The 12,122-nt window shown below is 44.1% G+C and overlaps 2 protein-coding genes across 18 annotated transcripts in view; one reads left to right on the top strand and one right to left on the bottom strand.

Annotated features, from left to right (window-relative positions):
• Positions 1–12,122, top strand: part of LOC308183394 (uncharacterized protein) — a 199,899-nt gene that overhangs the window by 20,003 nt on the left and 167,774 nt on the right. The window lies entirely within an intron of this gene.
• Positions 1–12,122, bottom strand: part of KCND3 (potassium voltage-gated channel subfamily D member 3) — a 117,285-nt gene that overhangs the window by 17,068 nt on the left and 88,095 nt on the right. For all 6 annotated transcript variants that reach the window (XM_080569382.1, XM_080569384.1, XM_080569385.1 and 3 more), the window contains one exon: positions 10,971–11,133. In XM_080569382.1, coding sequence (XP_080425508.1) covers positions 10,971–11,133 — 163 coding nt within the window. The remainder of the gene's footprint in view (positions 1–10,970; positions 11,134–12,122) is intronic.

The following is a 12,122-nucleotide window of genomic DNA, read 5'->3' as shown; positions in this document are numbered from 1 at the left end:
TGGTAAGAGGAGTTGCTAGGAAACCACAGGATCTCAAAATGCATATGACCTAATCTGGAAGATAATTTATATGATGAAAATAATAATACTAATGACAGCCACTTACAGGTTAGAATGATTAATTTGGTTATCTTAGTGCCCACGTGTTTCTGAGAGCAGGGTGGAAGGCAGGTCTCAATAACTTCTGGCTCCTTCCTGCTTTTTAAGAAACTGGAGACTGAATAAGCAGAATGGCAGCGAAGCCCTGCACGTGTAGAGTGCTGAGATAGGTGGTGAGGATGATGTAAGTGGCTGACAGCATCCTGGGTACCTGCATTATCCAAAGGGGCTAGCAAAGGAGAAGTAGAATAGCATGCCTTCACCGTTTAGCTGCGTTGGAGAAGGGAAAGAAGCCGGAGTTGCAGGCTAGGAAAAATGCTTACCAGATGGCAGGCCCAGGAAACAGCTAATTATTATTTATTAATGATTTTCATCTAGTTCTTATGGAGATAATGTTCGCTCTTGATTTATGTGGTATCATAAACTATTAAGTTACAATCTATGACATAATTTCATATTTGCCAGACATCTTCAGCTTTCCAGATCTTCTGTGCCTTTGTGCAAGGCAATGGGCTGGAGCACATGTATATCAGGTACTGGATGTGCGGGTCCTCTGCCCCCTCCTGCTCCCTCTTTGGGCTGGAGCTGTTATTAGCATTATCCTTCCTACCTAACTTTATCTGCTAAAACCACATGAAGAGCATTCCTGGCAGAAAATGCAGCTACGATGGATATTTAATAGTGCTTCACATTTTATCTCCTAAACAATTAGTAGTTTGAAAATGAGCAGTCCTATTGGTGACTGCTGCAGTGAGTCCAGGGGTGTAGTACATGTACACCACTGGTCTTTTACTGCTGACATGAAGCCGTTCTCAAAAGTAATCAATGGAATACTCTTGATCCGATTTTTATTTATAGGGTACAATGTCAGAGCCATTCAGTAAATGCTCATTTTTTTTCTTCTTCTTGCATTTGTCTGCATCTGATGCTAGTTTGAGTTTGCACTTGAAATGATGTTGTGTTTGACTCTAATTTTATTATAAAATTCAAAAAAAAGAATTCAGGAAAGACTTCAATTTGTACTCCTGAGTGGGAATTCAACACACATGTGTAACTTGGAAAGGGGATGAATTCAATCTTCATCTGGTGGAAAACAGCTTAGCTCCCCTGGTCTGTTGGGGTAGTTTTCCTTTGCAAGCGGAAAACAGAAAATTCTTCTTTTAAAAAATAAAAAATAAAATATTGTCTAGAGCAGACAAGAAATTAAATGAATCTACTGCTTGTCGAGTGCTTTCCTTAATATAATCATGTGACACTCATCTGTCCTACTTATGGCTCTGAGAAGCTGATATGCCATCTTTAACAAAGCTTGGAAACAGGCTGGACTGCCAAATTAGGACTCAGGATTATTACATGCGTTTGAACAGTGAGCGAAATAATAGCTGTTTAAAAAGCAAATGGCCCATATAATAAGTACTGGTTGTTATTCTGCTAACCCTGGTTCCATCTGGCTATTGCAATAGGCAATGGAGTTACAGCAGAATTAGAAGAGTCAGTTTCTGCAGATCATCTTTCTGTCATTTTAACCTTTCTAAGAAATGAAGTATGCACATTCGGACTTTCCTTCCTCTAAATTCTTTACATTAAGCAGCTTTTGAGCCAAGTTTAAATATTCTGTCGCTTTTGCTTTGGGGGAGATATTGTAGAGCTGCATATGAAAATTAGACTGTGTAGAACTCATTATATTCCTATATAATTTGATAGAACCACTTACAGTCAGACCTTGATCTTATTTTGGGCCTCTTCATTACTTTCCAGAGATGAAAGATTCCCCTCCCCTCCTCTGTGGCTCTCCTTTTAATCGTACCTTACCCTTGGCACCATTAAAGCAACAGAACATCATTTCAGATGCACTATATCGTTTAATCTTTTCCAACACTGAAGAACACGATGTTCAATCTATTTATAGAACAATGCACAGAATATGGAGTTTAATGGATCTCAACTTCTCTACTAGTCATAGATATCCTAGCTGATAAAACAGAACTTTGAAAAGAGTCATAATACGCAAAACTCGAATTGGGAAATGCAAGACTGTCAGGAAGTCTCTGGAGCACTGAGGCCAGTTCTTGCCTACTGCAAACCTAACAAGCTCTGGATTAAAGCTAGTGAAGCCCTTACTCCTATTGGGCATCTACTTTAGAACCTCATTATTCTATTTAGAAAATAGCTTCTGATTTCCTGCCTGCATGTATTTATCGCCAGTTTTACTCGGTTGCCATTGTATTGACGTTTTCTTTTTACATAGACCATTCCCTTTCTGTTGTTTGTTGCTTATTCATTCTACTGCAAAGAATAGAATAAGCTTCATTTTTCCTGGAGTTTCATAATTCTCACTTTATTCCTTTGCTTGACACTTAAAAAGTAAGCTTTTTTCAAGGTCACTTTGTATTTCCATCCTCTATAGATGCCCTGCATATTTCTCGTTTTTCCATTTACCCAGCCATCCACCCAGTGAGGGTTGTATTCAGACCCTGATCTCTGTAAGAACTGACCATATGGACAGTTTTTTCTTTGTTGAAATACACATTATACATAGCTCTCCCATCATGGCTGAAATTCGAAGCTTGCTGTGTGCTGAGGTTCCTGTGCTGCTAGTCCAGCTGACTAACAAAGTTAGCTCCCTTCACTTCTTAAGCTTGCCTCTTAATATGATAACTGAAAAACAAACAAAAACCCAACCCTGAATATGGTTTTGTCTTCTTACCACTATAATAGATCTTAGAGCTTGAGTTAAAGTCACTCCAGGGATGCATGGTCAAAGAGGTGCAGTTGCAGCGTACTGGGAATATGTTACAGTTCATTGGAGTTGGAAGCGAAGTGTTACAAGGTTTAAGTTAGGGTGCTGAAGTTTGTTTAGAAACACTAATAAGCGTCTTCTCAAGAAAAAAGCCTCATGTTTTCCTGCAACATTAATGGAGAGCTTGCTGTTCTCAGTTGTTATAAAGGTTCTTGGTTTCAGAGAAAGCAAAGTATGATGAATGTCTACCTGGGATCTGTCTGTCTGTCTCCAGATCTCACTTGTTATAACATCCTTCACGCAGTCCACACCCCTAATTAAGAGCTATAAACTATTCAGGGGATGCAGAAATTAACAGAATTTAATCTAGTGTCAGATGCCAATTTACTAGGCCTGATTATATGAACAGTAATTAATGGTGTGGAGGCTTGTGATTAGCTACAAAAAATGGAGGCCATCGCTTCATGTAGTGCTACTCACACCTTCCATGGGAAGATAGAGGAAACACAGGAGGAGAAAAACAACCACAAACCTTTTTATGAAACTCGAGAGAGCTAAGCAAACCTGTAAAGCTCCCCGTGGAATCAAGCACAAGGGGGTGAGGAGGCAGCAGGGCTGTTTTCCTGCTTTGTTGCTGACTCATTAGCAATCAGAGCACTTGGTTCTGAACCGCAGGTACCCACCAGCAGCGAGTGACCGGTGTTGGGCTTTCCTTGTGTGAGTGTGGGCAACGCCAGCCCGGGTAAGGGCAGGAGCCGTGCTCCATGCCACTTCTCCATGCTTCAGGCTTTCAGCAGTAATTGAGAGAAGTGTTGCTGGCTGGCAAATGAAAATTACTCCAAAGTCATCGGATGACAATAAAGTTGTGCAGTGCAATTGGCTTTCTAACTGAATCTGCTCTTAGTTGTTCCTCCTGTTTCTGAGGTCTCTGGGGACAAGTCTCTTGCAGCCGGCTTTTGGAAAAGAAAGGTCTGTCAGAAACCCATCCCGTGGTCATATTTGATGAGTGAAGGCTCATACAAGAAAGTGTGTCACAGCTCACATCTCTACAATGACAGCCACAAAACATTGGCTGCATGCCTCTCTTTGGCAAATATCAAGGGAGAAACCTGCTTCTCGCGCTATATCGGGCGCTGCAGCGCTCCCTGGGCTGTCAGCAGAAAGCTGCAGAGTTGTCATGGTTACTCGCTTCCCTGGCCTCGGTTTGCATTCCAGCATCGTTGCACGTTCCTGCTAGAATGGCTCCTAATTGTCCTGACTCAGTTGCTAACGAAGCTGATGTTTCATATGTGGACAGAAATGCGCTGGCTGGTGGCTGGGTGCTGGAGATCGTGGACAATGTGTAGAATTGCTCCTTATTATTGTATTTGTTTGGAGTTAATGCTGAGTTCGGGCTAAATGGCTGCGCTTACCCGGAGAACAGGTGGCTCAAATTGCCACCAGGCACTGGTCTGCATAGTAAACAGAAGAGTTCTGCTCTGCTGTGACAAAGAGGAGAAAAACTATTTCCTAAGGAGCAATTTGTCTGGTAAATCGAACTCCTTTTTCTTCCTGCAGAGTACTTGCAGGCAGACTGTGATTTCCGCATAAAGATATTTTTTTTGGAAGATGTCAGTAAGCTGCACGCGCGCTCTTCGTTCCCTGGCCTGCTCCTGGGCTGGCTCTGCCAGCACTCGCTGCGCTTGTTACCCGTGGCTGGGCAGGGACCCGCGTGCTGCCTCTTCTGCTGCCTCGCTCGGTGAGTCGGCAAGAATCACCGGTGTAAAAGCTCAGATACAGAAATGTAATACTACTCACACTCAAGATTTTACCATAGGAAGGTTTCAGTTTATAACCTTGTATGTGTACGTGAACTAACTGCAAGAAGCCACTGAGCCAGTAAAGAAGCGGATTTATCCCAGTTTTATGCTTGAGAACACCTGAGTCTCAGAGAGGGAAGCGTGGAAGGGTGATGCTGCAAACATCCGTGTTCGTCAGAATCGTCAGAACAATGACAATGGCTATAGCGGGGAGACAAAAGAGGGTGACAGGCTCCTGTTTGTGCCTGGAGAGGGCCTGCCTTGTGCAGGTTTAGTGCCTGATCCGATGCTGAAGTTATCCGCACGTACTGCTTGATTGGATTTGCCTGACCTCTGAACAACAAAGACTTGCTCTGAGTCAGACTTTGCAGACCACTGCTGCTGGGTGGAGTGGGAGGAGTGCAATAATGGGATTTGGGACTTTTCACCTTGGGCCATGTGAGACAGCTGGGAGTGGTTGCAGAGAAATTCTGCAGAGGCCCTTGAGCGATGTGCTAAGAGACCGCAGGGTTTTCCCACCTGTCTGACAGAGGTGGGTAGGGGACTGCCCTCCCAGCACCACGTCTATCAGGACGAATGCTGCTCTTCACCTGCTAATCACTGGCAGGGTACAAATCAGTTACAGCAGTAAGCTTTACTGCCATTTTTACCCACTTGAAGCGATGTTTTTTTCCAGACCCAGTGGATATATCCGTGGTGCTTAATCTGGACGTAACCATGCATTGTAGGTGCATTGGCACAAGGCTGTGGCGTTCAGCACATAGACTGGGAACTGCACAGAAGCTGAACAGCACCAGCCCACTTGGTTCTGCGTTGCTGAGGCACAGTGGCAAAATAACTGGTTAACAGAGGTAACAGTGAAGAGTCTGATCGCTAGAAGCCCGTTCCAAAGTGGGACAGGGCTTCCCAGGGCTTTTGGCAGAATGTTTTGAATGCAGGTCGAGGCAATTTCAGATAGCATTTATTTAGACATCTGGGATGAAGCCAGCAACATCAGCCATTACAAATCCTACCAACTGTGCTATATAACGAGCCATCTGGACAGAGCCCCACAGCCTGGCCTTGCAGCAGGTGGGGAGGGGAGGCACCATGTTCCTGGGGTGGCCAGGGAGCCCCCCGGGGGGATCTGTTGGGTTCTTACACACCACAGGCACTGCCTGGTCAGGACTGGGACGTGATGAGAAATGGCCTCAAAGCCTGAAATGAATGTAGGGAGGGTTGGGGATGCCTGCGGAAGTTATTTCAGCCGGGCATCCGGCCACTGTCCACAACAGGCTCGGTATTCAGGGCTTGCTTTGGAGGCTGGGCCTGTAAACTACCTCACTGATTTCAGTTTTTCTTTTCAGAGGATGGATTACAGACATCTGGTAGCCTGATGTAATTTTGGAGCCAGGTACTTTGAACTAGCTGAACTGGTGGAGGATGCCACTTGCTTTCGTGGGTGGTATGAAGGAGAAGAGGAAGGATCCCTGGTTGGTTGGTTGGTGTCTTTTCCCTGAATTGTATTAGGGAATGTGGCAAACAGGACAAAGAGGAGGAAGAGGTACCTACCCCAGAAAAAATGAAGTTTCTCCTAAAAAAAAAAAAAAAAAAAAATCTTTTCTCCCTGTCAGAAACTGTTAACAATCAACAACAACAAAAACACATTTCCCCCAGATTCATTGTGGTTGAAAAAAACATGTTTTTTAAATGTCAGCCAGCTCCAGTTTTAACCTTATTGTTTCTCTCTCTCCTCAAGTTCCCAACCCCGTCCCCTGCTGGGAACTGAGTCATGTTCTGTCGCTGAGCTCTCCTTAGACAGCTCAGCTCAGCTCTGCTCGAGTCACTTTTTCTGGCCGTTCTGTTCCACGCTTTGAAGTTCACTAACCCACCTCCAAAATTTAGGGTGTCAGCTGAAAAACAGAACATTTCAAAGCTGACTCCCCTGCTCTGTAGAAAATCAATTATTATAATGGCCTTGTTATTGACAGGTGTGTGGGCCGCCTTTCTCATGGGTAAGATGATGACATAAATCTAGCATTAAGCATTCTCTTCGTCACCATCTTCCCTCTACAGCAGCTCCACTGACTGCAGTCCTGTTTTCCATGCCTCTGGGAGTGACGGCTGGGTCTGGAACAGGCTGTTTCTAGCGTGCCTCTTATGGAACAATCAGAAAGATATTTGCGTCCTTACTCTTCCTTTTGGCTTAAGCCCCTTTTCAGCATCTCCATAGTTACCTCTTTGTCCGCCTGCAGTCATAGCTGCCTGTGTGCAACCACCTCGCGAGCAGTTCTTGCGGTCTGGAATAACCTTCCTCCGTCTATTTCCTCTCGGCAACTTCCATCTGAGAAGATGTGGCTTCTCCTTCCCCACTTTGTTGCTGTCTCCTGCTGTTACTTGCTCTGTGATTGAATGCTTTAATTCACCCACCTGGCAATGCATCTGCTTCTCTGCTCCACCTAGGCTGTGCCATCTACTCCTTGATAGCCTATGTCGCAGTTTTATGTGATAGCTGCCATGCGAAATCATTTTGTCCTGGGTGGACCTTTCCTGTCCTAAACTTGGGTGGTTGGTTCTTCCCTGAGAGATTCCAGATCATTCCAGTAAACCATTGGAGAGCAACGTGCTCTTCTGGGACCTGGCTGCACCAAGCTCTAAGGCCATATCTATTGCATTATCCGGCGGTCTCTCAGCCGTGCATTTCTCTACTACCCTGCTCAGGTGGGAATAGCATTGTGGCTTGGGGTCGTATTCACAGTGGCTAACTTGTAAACAATGAACTGTTTTGCTGACAAAGGAGCAGCATGTTCAGCAGCTGCTCCTCGCTGCCTCTGCTGCTCCTTCCTGGGGCTGCAAAGTGGGAGCTGTGCTCAAGCCAGCTCCGATACTTGTCTGCTTCTTCACGTTGCATCTGAACTGCAAGCTGAGCACGGCAAGAGGGACTCCAGCAATACGTGAATTACAAAGTCATTCAATTGTCAAGCCTTTTAAGTGTCAAGTTCTACTTTAAACCCAGAGACTGTGACATTCAGTAAAGAACAGCATCGTTTCAATGTCAGGAAGGTCTATTCTTAGCACATCAGTCAAAAAGAAAAAAGTCTTTGGGGGGGGGGGGGGAGGCAACCAAAAAACAATTTTGCCAAAATGAGCCATGTCAGAAATGATCAATTCATCTTCCATTCAGAGTGACCTGGTCCTTGCTGCGTGCCAGAGGACAAAATTTGATGACACAGCACAATAAATTAAGATTACCAGATCTTCTTGTAATTAATTCTCTTGCAGTGCAGGTTTGGCAAGGAATAATTTATCTCTGAGGTGATTAAAGCATCAGTGGTGGTTGTTTTATTCTTTTTTCTTTCCTTGTTGTTCTCCCCTTTTTCCCCCTCCCTTTCTTTCTTTTAGGAACATTTTTCCTCAGTTAGTAGAAGAATAGGTGCTGGTGGGTAACAACCCCCCCGTATTTTATTCATGCTATTTAAATGCCTTTTCCTCAGTATGAGTTATGAACAAAATAATAAACCTGATTGGTAACCTACTCTTCAAATGTACTTGATACTGTAACAGGTACGATTCTTGGAAGAAATTGAAGGTCTAAAGCATTTGTCATAACACCCTAAAATTATTTACTCCTCAACTAAAAGAGAGAGAATTTATTTGGCACCCTAGAAACTTAGGGAAGATGTCTGTGTTATTTCTTCAAAGCAGTGTCTCCTAACTCTGCTCACAAAGCGATGCTGTTGGTGGGCGTATTCAAGGGCTGAGAAGGTGCAAAGAGCTTTCTCCAACCTTCTCGAAAAAGCCACGTAAATGTCTTTGTATCTTTAATTAGATGGGAACAGAACTCTATTACTAAAATTTTCTTATTTCTGAAGAAGAAATTGAGTCCTCTGGAGAGTGATGCTGGATCAAGTCTGTTACCAACACAGATTCTCTCTGTGCCCATCCTGACCATCTCCAGAGAGACATCACACCATCACTGTCATCAGTGCGCTTCTGTCTCTCTTGCTCTCCTTAGTATTCATGCAGCGATGATCATGTGAAAATTACTCACACTTTTGACTTGAGAAAACTTTCTTAGCCCAGAAATTCATCCAATATCAAGGGAATTAGAAATTCAAATGGGGAGAAATCATACACTGTGTCAATACAGCAGACCTTATAAAAGCTGCAGTCAATCATATTGGCATCAAAGGTGGTGGTGGCACGCTTCCTTGCCGCCAAGTGGATCGCAGTCCAACAATAAAGGAAAAAGTGAATCAGAACAAAAACCTTCGGTACGCTGCCTGGCCGGGATAGCCTCATCCAAAAGCACTGATCTGGAGTCAGTTCTGGAGCTTCTTTGTGTTGTCATCTGTGGCTACGCACACGTCCTGTTTGGTTATTTGTCTTGCCTGTTTATCTGCCTGGGCTGTACTGTAAAGCAAGTTCTGTCTCTCAGCATATTTACGTACTGTTTCAGTAGAACAAGTGCTTTCTCTTAGTCTTCACTTACATAACTGGGCTATTGTGTACTGGCCCCTTAACAGACTTCTATGTGCATATTTCTGTTTAGAAACACTTCTTTTAGGCAATATTTAAGTGTTTTGAATGGGAGCAATTGGGGTTGCTTTTCTGTTCACATAATCATCTAGGTTGGAAGAGACCTCCAAGATCACCTAGTCCAACCTCTGACCTAACACTAACAAGTCCTCCGCTAAACCATATCACTAAGCTCTACAATTTCTTGAGAAAGATAAAACATAGGGGAATTTGTTTTTCTTTTATATATATATATATATATATATATATGTTTGAAAACGCAAAATGTGTAGCTAACTGCTGAGGAGTATTTGTCCTTATAGGTGCTTAGAAGTTACTGCATTGACCTGTAAGTTCACCGTACTAAGAAATCAGTTGTTAACTGGCTAAGGTTTTGTTGCTGGTTGTGTTGTTCTCTGAGGTTCTGGATTTATGCTATTAAACACAGACGGAATGGAGAGTCCACCTGTATTCCAGTGATCCAAAGCTAAATTAGCTATTAACACTGAAGTAGTAAAAGATTGTTATAATGCTTGTAATGCCATCCTGTTCGTTACCTGCCAGATTACATTTCTGCAGCCAACATCCCGATAAAAGGTGCTGTCTGCGTTCACGCTGTTCAGTGGAAGAGATTTTATTTAATTTAAAGTGGATGTAAGTGCTGCTGAAAGGTAGAAGGCTGACGCAGCTGGAGACTGGAAGCACAGAAGCTGCGACCCAGGAAGCAGCTTTACAAATTCACAGAGCATTTCTCTGTGCATGAGAGAAAGCGGACAGTATGATGGATCATCTGGTGGTCATCAACAGAAAGGACTCGTGGCAAACATGGAAGCTTCCAAACACACCCCACAACGTGGCTTTGCCCTCATCTGGAGTTTGGATTTCTTCCTCTTCTAAATGATAATGCCAAACCTAATGCAGATATAAATGTAAATCCCAGCAACGATTTACGGAGCCTGTAATTCATTCCTGCGTGATTCTGCCTCTCTGTTACTCTGCTTATGTGCTTTGCCCGCCAGATGTTGTGGTTTTGTAGGTCTTGCATCTCAGCTCTCTGCTGTCAGCTCCCTGAGATGCGAGAAGTAGGCAGGACCCAGATGCTTGCCCGCAGCAGAAATGGCACATCTTTCTACTACTATTCGCCAGCAGATCCCCTGAGTCTTGAATTTCTGGCAGACAGAATTCCATTGGGAGAAATAAACCAAACCTTTAGTTTACAGTTGTTGTAAAAACCTGATTCTGGTTTTGTTGTAATTTAGCAGGCTGAAATGGAGTTATAATGATCTGTTATACTTTCTGAGTAAACCAGTAGGTTTATACTGGTAAAAACAGATTTTGGAATATCCGGTAATCCCCTAGCATTTCCAGGTTGTTGGCTTTTGTTTGCTTGTTTTTTCGTATTCCCAGTGTTTTGTCTATGTTAGTCTGCTGCGCTGAGGGCTATGTGTAGCTGATAACTACATGTTTCTGGATGTGTGTCTTCAAAACTCCAGGGCAGAGAGGCAGCAGGAACCAGACAGACAGAAAGACCAACAGCTCCCTTTAGGGGGCACTTAGAGTGCCTCTGTATGTGTACGTATTTATTTCTCACGTGTGTGACAGTGAGCAATAAAAGCCCCATTGCTTCTGACAATGAGGGTCCAGGGTTCAAGTCCCTGTTTGGGTGGTGATAATTTATTTTTCATGGTTTAGTGGGTGGTATTTGTGGGAGGGGGATGCTTGCACCAGATATCTTGGTCTATAAACCAACCTTTATGGCCCTATGACGTGTAGCGCGTCCAGTACCCAGCGTGTGCAATGGGTGAGCTTGTGCTTGGGCGTGGGTTTCGGCTTACCTTCTGCGCTCTCCGCTTGTCGGCCCGCTGGTTCTGGTGGTAAATTCGGCTGAAGTTGGAGACAATGACCGGAACGGGCAGAGCAATGACCAGCACCCCGCTCAGGGAGCAAATGGAGCCAAATATCTTCCCGGCAATTGTCTTGGGCACCATGTCACCATAACTAGAGAGGAAAGAACAAAAAAGGGGAAGCCCCTCCTTCAGACAAGTGCGGTGGCACCAAAAACCTTTTCAGGTTCTCTGAGCGAGCAGCAGCATGAGTGTCCAGGTCAGACAATAAAACAAAAACCTGCCATACAACCAACAAGTCCTGTGGATTTACACCACGTTCTGGCAATGGATTAAACTACACCAAAGAAGGGTGCCCTGGCTGCAGAATGCCTGTGCCAGCCCAGGCAGTGGCTCAGCATGTTAAATTCATGCCCTCACTCATTCAGCACCTACCTCTCTATGTCACTGAGCTCTACCAAAGTTTGTCTGCTTGTGACCAGTTCACGTGTTTTCATTCCCTTGTATCGAGGTGCAAATGAGGACCGACTTACACTCGTGTTTAAAAAGGCGGCAGTTTCCTTGCCATCTATGCATTCAGAAATACAGGGTGCATTAAAGTCTGCATTCAGTAATGAATGAATTCTCAGGAATGAGTCCAGCTGAAAAATGTTAAGACAAACTTCTGCACTGAGGCTGACCCAGCAATCTTTTCATTAACTATTATAATTTGTACGTTAAATAATACCGGCAGAATCGGAGATGAAATAATCCATTTTCTGCAGATGGGAGATCATGCTGGCTTAGGTTCTTTAGGTTGCACATGATAAATCACTGCTCTGAGTGCTTTTTTGCTGTCTGTGTTTTTACTCTGCAAATTGCAAAAGCTTTTTGTAGCGGTTTTATACTTAAGCTTTAACATTTCCTTCTGTAAAGGCAACCGATGTGCTTATGGCCACTCGGCAGTGCAATAGGAACGAGTGTGGCACTTGTTCCCTAATGCTGTGTTACAGTGAAGGTAGTTGGGATTTTGAATTTTGATTCACAGTTTGGCCTGACACAATCCCCATGTTTTATGCCAGGTGATGGGACCTCTTAATTCTAACCGACTGTGCTGTCGCTGACAGCTCTCCCATCTCGCAGCACAGCCTCTGATACCCAGTC

Source organism: Anser brachyrhynchus, assembly GCF_964034855.1.
Source record: "Anser brachyrhynchus genome assembly, chromosome: 27".
Taxonomy (NCBI): Eukaryota; Metazoa; Chordata; class Aves; order Anseriformes; family Anatidae; genus Anser; species Anser brachyrhynchus.
This window is presented reverse-complemented; position numbering and strand designations above follow the sequence as displayed.